Genomic DNA, 19,133 nt, shown 5'->3' on the forward strand with positions numbered 1-19,133 from the left:
ATTTTTATTAATTTTTGAAGTAATTTAATATAAAACAGGCTATTTTAAATGAAAATACGCGATTGTGACCTAGAATTGGGGGTATAGTAGAAGTATTGTGTAGGTTCTGGGTAAGGTTTTTACAGCATAGCGAACTTTTTTACTCACGAAGTCAACTTGGGAAAAAGTGGGCGTGAACCTACACAATACCTCTACTCTTGTGCCATATTACAGTCTACAGGAACTGCCTCGCGACGGTTGAAGCAATGCCATTTGCGTTTAACGGCTGCTTCCTTTGCCGGTGCTTTCCATCCTTCCCACCTCTACACTCAAATGCCTGGTGGCCCACTATGCCACATGCATAGCACTTTGGTTCCTTCCTTACGTGCTCCTCTTGACCACGTCTATAACACTTGACATCAGAAGCGAACACACAGTGGTCCACTCTCCGCCTTGTGACCATACCCACCCCCTCCATAACTGTTGCTATCCTAAGTTCTCCATTCATACACTCTGTGACATTTCAGAGGGTATACCACGCAAAGAACCATCTACAGACCTATTTTCTACCTCCTGTAATAGTACCTTATTAGCTGCTGCATTCTGTGTCTGCAGTTAGCTAACAGGTTCTGTCCGAGAACGCTTCTGCGGACTCATTGCGGTGCATCGAAAACGTACATAATTTCTCACGAAAAAACGGCGCACTGTTCTGCTCTGGTACTGCTGGCACAAACCAGTGGCCCAGTCCTGGAACGTATGTGATTTAATAAATGTTCCGTGATACACAACATATGCCTTTGCGTTCCCCGCCAAACAGATGTTAGCAATGTACGGGCTTACTTCATCTGACTACCCATATTCTTCCACAGTATCCCTAATATCCTTAAGGAAAACTGTCGCGTCCTCCGTTTCCTTGCCCGAGAATAGATTAATCATTGTCACCACTGCCGGGTCATACGGAACAGAAGGCACTCTCAATCCAGACTTCCTTCCCCATGAGTCCAATTGTGACTGATCGTGACTGTCATTATGAGCTTCTAACTCACAATTAAGTTCGAAATTTCTCTGTTTCATGTGATCACACTGCTCTGTTAATGCACTTGCTGAGTTAAAGCAGCAGCAACGCCTGAGGTAGAAGCACGTGTTTCCACCTTTTTGAATACTCTACTTCCACCTTAACTCAACTATTTTTTTTTTAAAAAAAAAGAAACACTAACTTGCCTTTAAACCTACTCAAAGAATTCCTTGGGCGAATCATCGTCCATCTACACTTAGTACAACTACTAGACAGATGACCAGTATGCCTACTTACAGAACACACAGCTGCTATAGCACTGGTTAACAGCAACTCGTGCCAGACAAAAGATGGACGCCTCACTGGCACTAAATTATTGTGTTCACCAATCCCTCTAAACAATTATAAGACCACAGATTACTGTGGCTTCTGAAAAACAATTGTAAACTTCGTGTACTGTAGCTCACAGAACTAAGTCTGAGACGAGATTCAACATATTGTGTTGGAAAGCAGAATGACCACTTCCTGAAACCAAATTGATACAACCCCCTTGAGCTCAGGAGTGGTAATTGGTCTGAGCGACCGAAAGATGTGGTTTGGGAGAGAGGGGTGACTCATGCCGAAGCATGCAGAGAAACATTAGAAAGTTTGTCATTGACATCAATTGCGTGGAAGGTACACAGAGCCTTCCACCGACGCTGTTGATAGCGCTGCACAGCGTGCATGCTTGGGTCAGCGCCAATGCCAATGGCAGAATCTGCCGAGCCCTCCAGATCTGGCGTTATTACTCACGACACGGCTAAGTGACCGCCATGTGTTTCGCATGCGCCGGTAGCCTGGGACCCGATTGGCTGCTCCCTCAAGCGCAACTCAGAGACCCCATGCAGAGCGCCGAAGGGAAAGAGTCAGCCTTAGAAGCTCCCGTCGTCCGCTGAGTACAGATCGGTCCGTGATAGCTGATAGATCTGCCGTGAGTTCGAGTCCCCGGACCAACTCCTGTGAATGGCAGTTGCTGTCTACCGACCAATGTCACCCACAGAGAAGAGGGTAGCAGGCCTCTCGCTCCTCAGGCCTGTGAAGCTCCACGGTGGGGCCTTCCCCTCTGCAGCTATGGTGCGTCCGTGCAGTGGAGGTTGGTGGTAGTTTCAGTGGGCCGCCAATGTCCCTCACCAGAAGGTCTTCGTGGTTGGCCCGCAACTTAAAGAATCGTCATTCTCTCCGGTTCTAGACGCAAACAGAGCGGCGACAAGACTGCTTGCTTTGAGCCTCAGGGCTTGCATATTTATACGTTTTTTCCCTACGCCTTTGACGTAGTTCCTCTTGAGGGGACAAGTGGAGTGCTCTTTGATAATTACAACGACAGCTTTCCTCGGCCCGCTTCGGCCCCTACACAGAGGTCACTGGGCACTGCTTCCACTAGACATAGATCATTAGGCATTGCTGAAACGGCAATTTATGGGTTTTTCAGAGCACGTCAGCGCCCTGTGCTGCTCTGATTGCTTCACACATACGTACGGCACCCTCTTGGCCGTGCCTTCTGTTGTGTTGGCTGAAAAGCCAACACCGTGTTACTAGAGGAGGCCGAAATGCACGCGTTTTAGCTCACGCAGACTGGCGTGAGGAGGGAAGAACTATACTGACGTGAGGTCTGGAACATGACAAGGAATTAGAATTCAGAAAGCGGACGTAATTAGTTCGATACTTAACTTTAATCCATTAATGATGAACGTCGCTCTTGACAGTACATGAGTCACAATATTATCTGTTCAGAAGACATAGTAACTGAATATGGCGCATTGCTAGGTCGTAGCAAATGACGTAGATGATGGCAATGCTAAACTGTCGTCTCTGCAAATGAGAGCGTATGTAGTCAGTGATCGCTAGCAAAGTCGGCTGTACTACTGGGACGAGTGCTAGGGAGTCTCTCTCGACTAGACCTGCCGTGTGGCGGCGCTCGGTCTGCAATCACTGATAGTGGCGACACGCGGGTCCGACGTATACTAACGGACCGCGGCCGATTTAAAGGCTACCACCTAGCAAGCGTGGTGTCTGGCGGTGACACCACACCTTCTCGCCTGCAAATTGTATCATAAATCTGCCTCGTAGAATCATTTGCTAAATAACAACACTGCTCGCGGCTGCCATTCGATGTGGCAATCGGTCCCTTAACTACTACCTTCTAGGTATAAAAAAATCTAAACTCCTCCTGAACAGGTCATGAAGGCGCAACGCTACCGACCAGCCGCCGTGTTGTCCTCAGCTCACAGGTGTCACTAGATGCGGATATGGATGGGCATATGGTCAGCACACTGCTCTCCCGACCGTATGTCAGTTTCCGAGACCGGAGCCGCTACTTTTCAATCACGTAGTTCCTCAGTTTGCCTCACAAGGGCTGAGTGCACCCCGCTTTCCAACAGTGCACGGCGGACCGGATGGTCATCCTTCTAAGGCCTAGCCATACCGACAGCGCTTAACTTCGGTGATCTGACGGAACTGGTGTTACCACTGCGGCAAGGCCATTGGCTACTCCTAGCTATAGGTGCTCGAAATTTACAAGAATTCCCCAATACTTATTCGTGACGCATCAAAGAATAAGGAATGACGGTTAATATGTGCGAGAACCAAGAGGGAGCGATAAGAATGGAATGTGCTTGGAATAAAATGAACATTCTAGTCAGTACAGAATACTGATTGATAGTAAATTGAGGAAAGACAGACGTAATAAGCAGTAGTACTAATGAGATTAGGCGTAAACATAACATCAGTATTGGTGACGAAGGAATAGATGACGTGAAAAAATTTTGCTACCTGGAAAAGAAAATAACACATGGCAGACGAAGTAAACAGGACACAAAAAGAAGACCACCACAAGCAAAGAATATATTCCCGGACAAAAGAATTCTACCAGTGTCGAACATCGAACTAAATCAGAGGAACAGGTTTTTGGAAAATGCGTCTGGAGAACAGCATTATACAGAAGTGAGTCATGGACTGAGGGAAAATAGAAAAAAAGAGAAACGTAGCGTTTGAAATATCTTGCTATAGAAGGGTGTTGAAAATTACGTGGACAGATGAGGAATCGTGATGTTCCCCAAAGAATGGGCGAGGAAGGAGTATAAGGAAACACTGAAAACAAGGAGGAACCAGGCGATAGGAAAAGTGTTAAGATGTAGGACGTTGTTACTGTTGTACTTCTCAGTTCGAAGACTGGTTTGATGCATTACAGGTTGCAATAGTTTGAAAATTTTAGTCAGAGGTTGTGTCCGGATTGCTCAAGTGGTTAAGGCAACCACTCATGAGCAGCGATATTTCTGGGTTCGAGTTCCGGTCTGAAAGCAATTTTCAACTTCCGCCATTGCATTACCACAGTGCCCTGTGCGGCTGGGAGTTACGAATCCCCATCCATCCCATCCATTTCTTCCCCATTCTCTATTTCGTATGAGAGTTCTGTCATGGCTGCCTCTCTCAACGATATCAGCAGTTCTGAGGGAACGTCATTTACTCCAGAGCCATTATTTTGGCTTACCACTTTAAGTGCTGTGTCAAATTCTCTTCTCAGTATCCTATGTTCCATCTAACCTTCATGTATATCTTCTTCTCTGTCTGTAACATTGCCTTTAAGTTTATTTACCTTTTATAACCCCACTATGTAGATGGCTAGAGGACAAATGTAAGGATGTAGAGGCCTATCTCACTAGGGGTAAGATAGATACCGCCTACAGGAAAATTAAAGAGACCTTTGGAGATAAGAGAACGATTGGTATGAATATCAAGAGCTCAGATGGAAACCCAGTTCTAAGCAAAGAAGGGAAAGCAGAAAGGTGGAAGGAGTATATAGAGGGTCTATACAAGGGCGATGTACTTGAGGACAATATTATGGAAATGGAAGAGGATGTAGATGAAGATGAAATGGGAGATATGATACTGCGTGAAGAGTTTGACAGAGCACTGAAAGACCTGAGTCGAAACAAGGCCCCCGGAGTAGACAATATTCCATTGGAACTACTGACGGCCGTGGGAGAGCCAGTCCTGACAAAACTCTACCATCTGGTGAGCAAGATGTATGAAACAGGCGAAATACCCTCAGACTTCAAGAAGAATATAATAATTCCAATCCCAAAGAAAGCAGGTGTTGACAGATGTGAAAATTACCGAACTATCAGCTTAATAAGTCACAGCTGCAAAATACTAACACGAATTCTTTACAGACGAATGGAAAAACTAGTAGAAGCCAACCTCGGGGAAGATCAGTTTGGATTCCGTAGAAACACTGGAACACGTGAGGCAATACTGACCTTACGACTTATCTTAGAAGAAAGATTAAGGAAAGGCAAACCTACGTTTCTAGCATTTGTAGACTTAGAGAAAGCTTTTGACAATGTTGACTGGAATACTCTCTTTCTAATTCTAAAGGTGGCAGGGGTAAAATACAGGGAGCGAAAGGCTATTTACAATTTGTACAGAAACCAGATGGCAGTTATAAGAGTCGAGGGACATGAAAGGGAAGCAGTGGTTGGGAAGGGAGTAAGACAGGGTTGTAGCCTCTCCCCGATGTTGTTCAATCTGTATATTGAGCAAGCAGTAAAGGAAACAAAAGAAAAATTTGGAGTAGGTATTGAAATTCACGGAGAAGAAATAAAAACTTTGAGGTTCGCCGATGACATTGTAATTCTGTCAGAGACAGCAAAGGACTTGGAAGAGCAGTTGAATGGAATGGACAGTGTCTTGAAAGGAGGATATAAGATGAACATCAACAAAAGCAAAACAAGGATAATGGAATGTAGTCTAATTAAGTCGGGTGATGCTGAGGGAATTAGATTAGGAAATGAGGCACTTAAAGTAGTAAAGGAGTTTTGCTATTTGGGGAGCAAAATAACTGATGATGGTCGAAGTAGAGAGGATATAAAAAGTAGGCTGGCAATGGCAAGGAAAGCGTTTCTGAAGAAGAGAAATTTGTTAACATCGAGTATAGATTTAAGTGTCAGGAAGTCTTTTCTGAAAGTATTCGTATGGAGTGTAGCCATGTATGGAAGTGAAACATGGACGATAAATAGTTTGGACAAGAAGAGAATAGAAGCTTTCGAAATGTGGTGCTACAGAAGAATGCTGAAGATTAGATGGGTAGATCACATAACTAATGAGGAAGTATTGAATAGGATTGGGGAGAAGAGAAGTTTGTGGCACAACTTGACCAGAAGAAGGGATCGGTTGGTAGGACATGTTCTGAGGCATCAAGGAATCACCAATTTAGTATTGGAGGGCAGCGTGGAGGGTAAAAATCGTAGAGGGAGACCAAGAGATGAATACACTAAGCAGATTCAGAAGGATGTAGGTTGCAGTAGGTACTGGGAGATGAAAAAGCTTGCACAGGATAGAGTAGCATGGAGAGCTGCATCAAACCAGTCTCAGGACTGAAGACCACAACAACAACAACATGTACTCCTTCTGCCTTTTAGCTTACCTATCTTTACTTAGTACTGGTTTTGCAACTGATCTCTTGATACTCATGCAGCTGCTTCCCTTTTCTCCAAAGGCCTTTTCAATTTCCTTCTAGGTGGTGTCTCTTTCTCCTTGTTATACAGGTTTCTATTGGCTTACATTTATCCTCGTATCATTACTGCTTAGCCATTTTGTACTGTCTATTAATTTCATTTTTTAGACATTTGCGTTCCTTTTCTTCTACTTTATGTGCTGCATTTTTATAATTTCTCCTTCCATCAAATAAATTCAGTATCTCCTGCGATACACAAGGGTTTTTACTAGACCTTGTTTTGTTTTGGCTGTTTGATTCACTGCTGCCTTCACTATTCCATAATTCAAAGCTACCCGTTCTACTGTATTCGTCTCCATTGTTTTCCTTTGAAACTCTCATCAGTTTCTCCTTCTTTCAACTTATCAAGCTTCCATCTCCTTACTTTTCTAAGGTTCTTCAAGTGATTCAGATTTAATCTACATTTCGTAACCAATTAGTTATGGTCAGAGTCCATAACTGTGCCTGGAAGTGTCGTAAAGCTTGAAGTCTGGCTCTGAAATCTCTGTTCTACCATTATATAATCAATATGAAACCTTCTGGTACCTCCAGGTCTGTTCCACATATACGACCATTTTTTAGGCTTCTTAAACCAAGTGATAGCGACGATTAAATTGTCTTCTGTTAATAGTATTGCCAGACAGCTTCCGCTTTCATTCCTTTCCCCCAGTCCATATTCTCACACTGTTTTTCCTTGTCTTCCTACTACCGAATTCTAATCACTTGTCGCACTTAAATTTTCTTCTTCCTTAACTATCTGCATAAAGTATTTTAATTCAACATATTTGTCTTCATCATCTGCAGAGTTACATGGCGTACAAACTTGTTGGCTTTATGACTGTCTTGGCTACGGTAATGCATTCACTATGTTGCTCATAGTAGCTTACCTGCATTCCTATTTTCTTGTTCATTGTTAACATACACCTGCGTTACCTCTGTTTGTTTTTGTATTTATAGCCTGTACTCAAGTGATGAGAAGCCCTATTCATCCTGTCACTGAGTTTTACTAATGCTCACTATATCTCACTGCAACCTTTTGTGTCACCTCGTCACTATAGGCTTGTACCATGGGAAGTAAGGAGAGGATGTCGTTTGGTGGCTAGTATCCTTTTCTATAACACAATTGCATGGATGTATTAACTGGGTTCTTTATTAACATAAACAAAGGGTCCAGGGGTTGTGGTACAAGCTCTTCCGTAATAGTCCACGTTAGCCTCAGTCCAGGTGAAGTACAAGTCCAGCTATAAATAATACTCTGGTATCTATGTGCTGCCCGATACTGAGACTCTGATTGCGACTGCGGCTGTCTGCGACTGCAAATGACTCGCAGGATGACTGACTAGCCCCTCCGGTCCGCGGCTGCGATCTAAATATTGCCGGCTGAGAGGGCATTGGCGGCGCTTTTCTTACCACTCCATCTTCAGCCTCTATCGATCTTCTCGCAACCTCTTTTCTGCCTGCTCGCTGGCGACAGCTTACGCCAGCATACAACCGATCCATTTCACTATCATACTTTGTAACTTACCTACCAGCTTAAGGAATCCAACATCACTTCCTATCCGTAGAATAGCACTTTTGCTTTCCTAACGTCGACATCCTCCTGAGTAGTCCCCACCCAGAGATACAAACAGAGGACTATTTTACCTCTGGAATATTTTACTCAACAGGATGCCATCATCATTTTACCATTCAATATCTTTTTGGGAAATGTAACCAGTAGTTTCCCATAGCTTTCAGCTATTCACAGTACTAGTACAGCAACCTGTGATGGCTAACGTTACAAGGCCAGATCAGTCTTTCATCCAGCAACCAAAGTTTGCTTGATCTCTCCATAGATATCCCTCTCTTTTTTTTTGTTCCACCTACAGTATCACTATCTGTATCGTTGAGGCATGCAGGCGACCCCATCTCAGTAATGTATTTGGGACAGAAGACATCAGATAAAAACTTCTATAGTAGTAGAGGGAAATGTAGAGCGTAAAAACTGTAGGGCTGGAAAGAGATTGGAAATGCTGCTCTGAGATGAAGATGTTGGTACAAAGAGGATGGCTAGCTGCATCACACCAGTCAGTGGACTGATGACTCAAAACGAAACAAGCGCCACACGGGGTAGCTGTGTGGTCTGGGACACCTTGCCACAGTTCACATAGCTCCCCCTGTTGGAGGTTCGATCTTCCCTTGGTCATGGGTGTGTGTGTTGCCCGTAGGGTAAGTTATTTTAAGTTAGATTAAGTAGTGTGTGAGCCTAGAGACTGATGACCTTGGCAGTTTGGTCCCATAGGAACTTACCACAAATTTCAAATTTTCCGAAACCAGTGGTACTAATTTCTACAACTGTCGATCTGAGGCTTACTGCAGTTGTCTGTGCGCTGGGGATACGGTATTCTGTGTAACATTAACGGTATCACTATTGAAGTACACTACTGGCTATTAAATGGTTCAAATGGCTCTGAGCACTACGTGACTTAACTTCTGTGGTCATCAGTCGCCTAGAACTTAGAACTAATTAAACCTAACTAACCTAAAGAAATCACACACGTCCATACCCGAGGCAGGATTCGAACCTGTGACCGTAGCGGTCGCTCGGCTCCAGACTGTAGCGCCTAGAACCGCACGGCCACTCCGGCCGGCTGGCCATTAAACTTGCTACACCGAGAAGAAATGCAGATGATAAACGGGTATTCATTGGACAGATATATTATACTAGAACTGACATGTGATTACATTTTCACGCAATTTGGGTGCATAGATCCTAAGAAATCAGTAGCCAGAACAACCAGCTCTGGCCGTAATAACGTTCTTGATACGCCTGGGCATTGAGTCAAACAGACATTGGATGGCGTGTACAGGTACAGGTGCCCATGCACCTTCAACATGATACCACAGTTCATCAAGAGTAGTGACTGGCGTATTGTGATGAGCCAGTTGCTCGGCCACCATTGACCAGACGTTTTCAATTGGTGAGAGATCTGGAGAATGTGCTGGCCAGGGCAGCAGTCGAACATGTTCTGTATCCAGAAAGGCCCGTGCAGGACCTGCAACGTGCGGTCATGCATTATCCTGCTGAAATGTAGGGTTTCACAGGGATCAAATGAAGGGTAGAGCCACGGGTCGTAGCCGGCCGGAGTGGCCGAGCGGTTCTAGGCGCTTCAGTCTGGAACCGCACGACCGCTACTGTCGCCCCATAGTGCTCAGAGCCAAGCCACGGGTCGTAACACATCTGAAATATAACGTCCACTGTTCAAAGTGCCGTCAATGCGAACAAGACGTGTAACCAATGGCACCCCATACCATCACGCCATGTGATATGCCAGTAGGGCGATGACGAATACACTCTTCCAATGTGCGTTCACCGCGATGTCGCCAAACACGGATGCGACCATCATGATACTGTAAGCAGAACCTGGATTCATCCGAAAAAATGACGTTTTGCCATTCGTGCACCCGGGTTCGTCGTTGAGTACACCATCGCAGGCGCTCCTGTCTATGATGCAGTGTCAAGGGTAACCGCAGCCATGGTCTCCGAGCTGATAGTCCTTGCTGCTGCAAACTTCGTCGAACCGTTGGTGCAGATGGTTGTTGTCTTGCAAACGTCCCCATCTTTTGACTCAGGGATCGAGAGGTGGCTGCACGATCCGTTACAGCCATGCGGATAAGATGCCTGTCATCTCGACTGCTAGTGATACGAGGCCGTTGGGGTCCAGCACGGCGTTCCGTATTACCCTCCTGAACCCACCGATTCCATATTCTGCTAACAGTCATTGGATCTCGACCAACGCGAGCAGCAATGTCGCGATACGATAAACCGCAATCGCGATAGGCTACAATCCGACCTTTATCAAAGTCGGAAACGTAATGGTACGAATTTCTCCTCCTTACACGAGGCATCACAACAACGTTTCATCAGGCAACGCCAGTCAACTGCTGTTTGTGTATGAGAAATCGGTTGGAAACATTCCTCATGTCAGCACGTTGCAGGTGTCGCCACCGGCGCCAACCTTGTGTGAATGCTCTGAAAAGCTAATCATTTGCAAGTCACATCATCTTCTTCCTGTCGGTTAAATTTCGCGTCTGTAGCACGTCATCTTCGTGGTGTAGCAATTTTAATGGCCAGTAGTGTAGGTCCTATTTCTTGTGGACCCAGCAATATTTAGGGTGGATTTTTGTTGCCATGTCGCTACTCCCTGCTCGCCGGCTTGTCCTGGCGGCAGCAAGCCTGCGGAGCCTTAACGGCCCATTTGAACCACAGCATCGCTGCTCGCTGTGACCCTCGCCAGGCGATGATACAAAGATGGTTTGTATTACGAGCCGTGAGCATCGCCACATGGCCTCGAACTGTAGCCATGATTGGCCTCTTCAATGTCACTTCAGCGAGGCCGTGTTTGACTGCGAGCTATGTGAACGGCTGCAGGGTAATTACTCCAGGCGAGCACTGATCAGGGAGGCTTCAGCGTAGATGTAACAAGGATTCTGCCGAGCAGGACGTGTGGCGTGCCTGAGGTGCATAAACGTGTCCTTATAATAGGCCAGGTGTGAATCGAGAAATGGGGGCCTCCTGATCGCTATTTCTTATGAATGGGACCGAAGGGCTCGGGGTATGGCGACTCGTGTTTTTCAGGATTTGCCCCTTACAGAATCTTAGCATTCGCACTCCATTCCATATCTAATGATTCATGTTTGTGTTAATATTATTCTAATGTAATAGATGAAACAATCGCTGTACAGCTGTATGAAAGAGTACTTATTTGTGTGTAGATTTATGTAATCATTTTTAAGTGAAACTAGAAAAACATTCTGGTAATTAATTTACAGTAAATCTACAAGACCACAGGCTGCAAAGAATTATGCAACAACCCATTTTTATATTTGACTTAAGCAGTGCGACAGAGTTCAGAGTAAGACGTAGGTTCATTCTTCGAGTCATCTCCAGTGAATTCTACAGCCGAAAACGTGATTGCGTGGACTTTACATAAGAGCCAGACTTTTCACACGGGCATTACAAGTGAATGTGTACTTGTCAGGCCCACTTCACTAATGTTTCGTTCTCTCCCGTTGTGTCCCTTATGCAAAATGCAGGGTGATTCACGAAGATACGCAAATATTTTAATATGTTATTCTGCAAATAAAACTAAAGAAAAAAATTCATATAAACACAGGTCCGCAAATGTTTACTTGCGGAGTTACTGCTTAAAAGATTTTGCCTTAGATTTAGCAACTTCGCTAACATGAAGCCATTGCAAAGCTGTACGAGGTTAAAGCAAAGCACGATTTCTATTTATTTTGTTGTTATAGATCTGGGGAATCTAATAAAACATGTCCCAGACGTGTATTTACAGTAGTTTTCTAGTACATCCACAGAAGCAATGATGTAATCTCGTAAAATTTTTAATTTATTAGCTACTTGACCCAATTTGTTCTGTAAATTTCAGACAACTGCACAAAGTTTTCAACAGAAGTTGTAGACAATTTAATTTTGGAAAAATAAAATAAAAAATAAACAACATATCGGCGTATTCCTCTGTCGTAAATTTGAAATGCATCCCTGTTTCATAAATAATCTACAAAGTACAACAGTTACTATGTGGTTTCACTTAAATACACTGTTGTTATTATGTTCTTTCACTGAACAATACAGAAAACTAACTCGTTTGAAGGTTAGGAAACTCTGAAACAGCTCACTAACGGTTGCCAACAATGACATAAACGTTTCTGCAATCTTAATGGAAAGTAAACAAGTTCACTTTTATAATAATCTTTGTTTCTCTGAATGTTCTGGAAAACTACTGCACATACTCGTCTGGGACATGCGTTATTAGATTCATCAGACCGATAACAACAAAATAAATGGAAATCTTGCTTTACTTTAACCTCGTACAGTTTTGCGATGGCTTCATATTAGCGAAGTTGTTAAATTTCAGGCAAAATCTTTCATTAGCCCTAATTCCGTAACTAAACATTTTCTGACCTATGTTTAAATGAAATTTTTTTCTTTAGTTTTAGTTGTAGAATAACATATTAAAATATATGCTTATCTTTGTGAATCACCCTGTACATTGCATGGTCGTATGTCCATTGACCACACTGACCTTGACTGCAGCAAGGGTCGGAATGATTTTAGCAGTCTGCTCAATCTACCAGCAATGAGTATTTTTGAAGGATGCCACGCTATTTTTCATTAACTTGCCACTGTGCAATGTGCACCACAGCTTATCGCAAGCCACATGAAAATGTTTCCACAGAATTGAAACAGGATATAAAGCACTGTCATACTATGTACTTCTTTCTCCACGCACCTTCACCCTCAGATTGGCACAACTCATTGGGTCACGGTGTCTGGGGGTCTCTGTCCTCGAATGCTAGCCAATAAGAGGCCAGAATAGGCAACGTGTCCCTATAAGGGCATGCTCTCGACAGCCAGTGGTAGATGAAAAAACGAATTTCTCAGTCGTTCCATATGATCGTCCACGTACCCAGTGTTTCATGAGTTTATACCACATTGTGCTATGATACAGTTGCAGTTTCCTGAATTAGTTGTCTTCCGATAATTGTCTCGCAGTAAACCAAGGTGATATCTGAGATTTTTTAGATAGCAAATGGCCAATTATCCATATATGTTACACCCTTAACCAAGGAGAGATACGCAGTCAGCACATAAATAGGAAGGTGTCCACATGTATGGACTATATGGGATTCGAGAATCTTACAGAACATTGTGAGTAGGTACACTTCCAGTCTACAGAATTGTTAAGATGCAGTAAACCAACAAAGACGGTCCTCAGGTACGTGGGTGGACTTATGCCTCTGACTTAGATGGGGCCGGAATGAAAAATAGTGGAGTAGAAAATTACAACGCTATAGGGAAGTTTGACATTTGAGGGAAAAAATATGTTAGAGATATGTAAAATGCATCAGATGCGACAGTAAGGAATGATGAAAGAAGCTGCAGGATACGCCTAAATGTAACGTTGAGAGGGTAAGGAAATGAATGGTGGCGGAATCAGCAACAGGCGGGGGCGGACATCACAGAGGTAAGTTGAGTCTGTCACACAGCAGCTGTTTAAGTGTGCACACTCTGTAAGAGCCAAAGTTCAAAGGACAATGAGTTCCTACCATTCAAATTCACTTCACGAGTTTAGTTTAAGGTCTATTCTGAAACGACGAGTAATGTGATAAGGAATGGAACTTGGTCCCACATGAACAAGTATGTCTATGCTATGTGCAGGATATGTGTTGTCACCTTTTCTGTATGACTTTATTGCTGATGACGAAATTGCGACGGCACAGTGCGCCGTATGTGGTTAGTATTACCTTCAAACTGTGAATGTGTTCGCCGGCCATTGTGGCCGAGCGGTTCTAGGCGCTTCAGTCCGGAACCGCGCTGCTGCTACGGTCGCAGGTTCGAATCCTGCCTCGGTCACGGATGTGTGTGATGCCCTTAGGTTAGTTAGGTTTAAGTAATTCTAAGTCTAGGGGACTGATGACCTCAGACGTTAAGTCCCATAGTGTTCAGAGCCATTTGAACCATTTTGAAATCTGTTCTGTGAACCATTTTATGGACACTCAGTGTTCAAATATTTATATTTCGAGACCCACGTGGCACAAAAAATATGTTTCGAAGAGTGTTATTAGTATGAATAAGGTGAAGCTCTCGTTTTATATGAAGATAAAATTTCCATAAACTCCATAACTTCACGTAGAACGCTTAGGGAAGGCAAGTTCTGATTCTATGGTTTTCCAAATTTGAATTTTGCGATATGTTGTCAGGTGCAGACTTTTGTAGTGATACCATTTTCAAAGGAAGACTTTGCCACTGAGTCTCCACACTAAATCGTCTTATTCCATATTTGATTTTGTTCTTGTCAGGAGGCTTAATGGATTGCGTCACAGATTTAAATTCTCTGCATCATTATGATGTAATGAAAATGTTACAAGGGAAAAGCAAGCAGTCTGGATGTTGCATGGAACTGATGAATGGCTCATTTTCGTTATGTTTGTACTTGACGGTGCCCACAAACAACTGGAGTGCTCAATATATACAAATACTCGGAGTAAAAAGCACCCTCAGATAACCAGATCGCACGATAATACACGGACTTTTTCCCATTTATAGTAATTACACTGTTCTAAATTGTAGAATGATGTTTAAAATTAATAAATGTTATTGGCACTATTGTTATTTTTATAATTTAGCGTAGCTATTAATTTGAAAACATTTGTAAAGTAGATTTCCTATGTCTGATTTTCTATGACTGTAGAAAGTCGATATTTAAACAACAACTTCTGTGTACTATCAGATTGGTCACTTTCCTATCAGTGTTCTCCTTGACCTAACATCTTTTGATATGCATTAATAATTCGACACTGATCTGCGCTGTTATAAAATGATTGCTGGACTCTGTTGTAGAGCCTGTTCTGACCTTTTATAAGTGATGTGGTTATAGTTGTTGCATATTCCTAAACAATTTTAAAGTGAAGATTTTCTATTTAAAAGTTAATTAAAATGGCAAAAGCATACTTAGTGTTCTAATTGAAATAATCAAACCTGGTTCATACTCCATGGACACAAAGTACTCTTCCAATGAGCCATATTTTTCAGTGAACCACACTTTCAGTGAGGAGCAACAAGAAAAAGATTAAAATATAATTTATCATAGCTCTATCTTCCATCTCGGTGATTTATTAGCTGCACTTTAGTAACGTTTCAGTAGCTAAAAAGGTGTATTTCATTAGATATGTTTGAAATTCGAAAAATTTAAATGGTTTTGCGTAAAAACAGAGTGGAGGGTCGCTACATACTCTTTCTGTTATAGGGTGAGCAGGTAAGTCTGTTGGAAGGCTACCAGCAGCAGTAAAATTAGGCTGAATTGCTGCACACCCTGATTTCGTTCCTCGCCCTAACTTCACGTACCAACAGGACAGACAAGCGAAAAACAGAAAGTGTTCAATATTCATTATCACAATCTCCTGCACGAGACTGGAGCTTTTGATGCATCTTGCACAGAGCATACTATATTAACACCACCAATTCAGAGTTGATATGCTAACAAAATAAGCTACTTTGTATTTGTGGAAGAAATTTTCAATTTAGTAACATCTTCTTTCTTAAACATGCATCTTTGGTTTGAGAACTTTTGTGATTATGTATTGTGGATTTGCAAAATTATATCAAATATGTCACGCTAGTTGAGAAAGGAAACCACTTTTTTTTTAAAATATCTCTTTCATGAAGACAGTATATATATATATATATATATATATATATATATATATATATATATATATAGGGTGTTATAAAAAGATACGGCCAAACTTTCAGGAAGCATTCCTCACACACAAATGATGAAAAGATGTTATGTGGACGTGTGCCCGGAAATGCTTAATTTCCATGTTAGAGCTCATTTTAGTTTTGTCAGTATGTACTGTACTTCCTCGATTCACCGCCATGATTTCATACGGGATACTCTACATGTGCTGCTAGAACATGTGCCTTTACAAGTACGACGCAACATGTGGTTCATGCACGATGGAGCTCCTGCACATTTCAGTCGAAGTGTTCGTACGCTTCTCAACAACAGATTCGGTGATCGATGGATTGGTAGAGGCGGACCAATTCCATGGCCTCCACGCTCTCCTGACCTCAACCCTCTTGACTTTCATTTATGGAGGCATTTGAAAGCTCTTGTCTATGCAACCCCCGGTACCAAATGTAGAGACTCTTCGTGCTCGTATTGTGGACGGCTGTGATACAATACGCCATTCTCCAGGGCTGCATCAGTGCATCAGGGATTCCATGCAACGCAGGGTGGATGCATGTATCCTCGCTAACGGAGGACATTTTGAACATTTCCTGTAACAAAGTGTTTGAAGTCACGCTGGTACGTTCTGTTACTGTGTGTTTCCATTCCATGATTAATGTGATTTGAAGAGAAGTAATAAAATGAGCTCTAACATGGAAAGTAAGCGTTTCCGGACACATGTCCACATAACATATTTTCTTTCTTTGTGTGTGAGGAATGTTTCCTGAAAGTTTGGCCGTACCTTTTTGTAACACCCTGTATATATATATGTGATAGTTCGCAGGGTATTGCACCCAGATGACGTTGAAACAAATAATAGCACTGTTAAATCATAGCCATCATATTAATGTGCTTAAAATGGGAAAATGTCAAGCACTCGAAAGACGTGAACTTTTCTGAGCTATGCGACGTAATATTTTCGGTAAAATAGAAGAACTGACAAACAACAAGAACTTGAGGTTCGTCTTTTCTTGTACCTCCAATGAATACACATTTTATGATCACTAACAGGTTACTGATAAGCTAATGTTCACTACAATAAAAACGTATCTTGACAAAAGAAAGAGTCTTTCTGCTTCTAAGTTTGTTGTTCTTATTTTAAGTGTTTCATTAATAAACTCTATGTTACTAGATCAAAGTGATAATTTCTCACGTTGCAGGGACAATATTGATGAAAGTGGAAAGATGGTTTTATTCACAGATTGTAACAAATTGCTCTTCATTAATGGAATCTACTGAGTAAAATAATTATGTGAGCAATGTAAAAAAAGAAATGTGTTTTTTCCTTTAAAAACATGCATTGTCAAGCTGAGAATTTTTCACCCTACCGATTTAGTTCGTAAGAGCATATTTTTTGTCTATGAAAAATGGAGAAAAATGGCAAGATGAAGAGCTATAAGGGAGAAAAGGTCGGAGGAAAAGGAGGATGAAGCGAATGAGTAGGACAACAAAGATAAAAGGGGTAGGAGGGGAACAAGAGATAAGACGAAAAACCAGGAGAAGTCTAAAAATACAGCAATAGTGAATGGAGATGTAAATGAGGACATAAGAGTGTAAATGATATAGGCTAAGAATAGAAGAACAAGATGAAGAAAAAAGACAAGAAAAGAAGTGGGAGAAGAAAGTAGAATGAAATGTGTAACAGACAGTAGAGAAATATAATGATGGGAGTGAAGGGAAGGAGGAGGGAGAAGAAGGAGGAAAGAACTGGGAGAGGAAAGAAAGGGAGGAGAAGAAGAAAGATAATGTGGGTAAGGGACGAAAACGAAGCAAAAAAGTAAGAGAAAATAATACTCAAAGAAGGCAGTATTATATGAAGGCAAGCTGAAAGAAAAAGGTATAAAAACAGACAAATAAAGGTGATACTGAACCAAAGATTCAAAAGAAAGGAAGAAGAAAAAAAGGAGCAAAAGGAGAATTCAGGATGGAAGAAGAAAAGGAAGGTGAAGGATCAATATGAGGAAGAAGCTGCGGGGAATAAAGTAGAGGTGGGTGGGCAGGTAGAGGAAGATTTCGATGAATTGTCCGAGGAAAGCTGAAAGAGGTGTAGAACTAGGAGAGAGATAAGGATAAAGTGAAGGAGGTGGAAGAAAAGTGAATATGAAAGAAATGAAATGGAAATGGAGCAGAAACAGGAGCTGAAGAAATGAAGGAGAATGAGACAGAGAAAGAGTTGGATGAAGTGGTCGAGGGAAAATGAAGGCAAACTGGAAATATGAGTAGGACAATGTGATGCAAGAGAGAAAGTGATGTGGATGAGGAAAACGGAATGGAGGTCAGAAGATGTGGATAAAGTGATGGGGAGTAAAACAATGGATGATGAGCAGGAGGAGGAAGAGTTGGATGAAGTGGTGAAGCAAGAATGAAAAAGAAGTAGAAATGATGCAGTGATAAGGTTAAAGTGAGAGAGGAGGAAGAGAAGTGTAGATGAAGATGGAAGTGCAGAAGGAATGAAGTTGGAAAAAACAGGTAGATGGGAGGAGAAGAAGACGAATGGGGATGAGGAGGAGGAGGAGGAGGCTACAGGTGTGGATGGAGTGTAAAGGGGCAAGGTAGTAGAGAATTAGCAGGAAGAGGAAAACAATGAGAAAATGGAGGACGGATGAGTGTCTCTGCCTATGACTCACCTCTCCCTGAACCTCATCGAGTGGCATTGCAGTCTGATTGCCTGGCTTGAGAAGAGCTTCCAGCAGACGCTGGCGTGTCTTGGTAGGTCCATCCTCTGCGGCTGCCGACCCCATGGCGATGCACTTAAGGGCCCAGTCCTGCATAATTTTCACGAACTTGAACACACCACGTCCTTTGGAGGTCAGCTGCAGCAGGAACTTGTTCTGCATCCATGGCCGCAGTATCATCATCTGTAAAAACCGTGTGGAACTCGTCAGTGCTAGTCTCCACCTAGGGGCAGGGACAGACAAAAGGCCACGAACAGTAGTGTCTGTTAATCAAATCATATCGCCCAAATTATGAATACTGGTGAAACTCCCTAAATAAAATCAAGAATATAAGAGCCAAAATTTAATTCATGGTCAAAGTAAAAACATTAATTAAATGTATAAACAGTTACGTATCAGTTCCTGGTTGCTCCTATCTGTCAGTAGTGGTCGCTATTGTGAAAGCTAATGTCAGTAATCCAGCTTCCGGGAAATGGGTACCATTCTCGAGCCTAGAGACGGTGGATCATCCTTCCCTTTATCTAGCTAAAAGCCTCCTGTTTGCAAAGGCAAGTGATTTCCAAAGAAACTCCAGTATTTGGCCATACACTTTTGAAAAAGAAATTTCTCAGAGGACTGACAGAAAGAAGCATCTTTCA

The 19,133-nt window shown here is 42.5% G+C and overlaps 1 protein-coding gene across 1 annotated transcript in view; it reads right to left on the minus strand.

Annotated features, from left to right (window-relative positions):
- The window catches only part of LOC126412674 (cytochrome P450 4C1-like), a 139,030-nt gene that overhangs the window by 37,290 nt on the left and 82,607 nt on the right, over positions 1-19,133 (minus strand). Inside the window, exon 5 of the mRNA XM_050082378.1 lies at positions 18,448-18,678. Within this exon, the coding sequence (XP_049938335.1) occupies positions 18,448-18,678 (231 nt within the window). The remainder of the gene's footprint in view (positions 1-18,447; positions 18,679-19,133) is intronic.

This window comes from Schistocerca serialis, chromosome 7 (genome assembly GCF_023864345.2).
Source record: "Schistocerca serialis cubense isolate TAMUIC-IGC-003099 chromosome 7, iqSchSeri2.2, whole genome shotgun sequence".
Taxonomy (NCBI): domain Eukaryota; kingdom Metazoa; phylum Arthropoda; class Insecta; order Orthoptera; family Acrididae; genus Schistocerca; species Schistocerca serialis.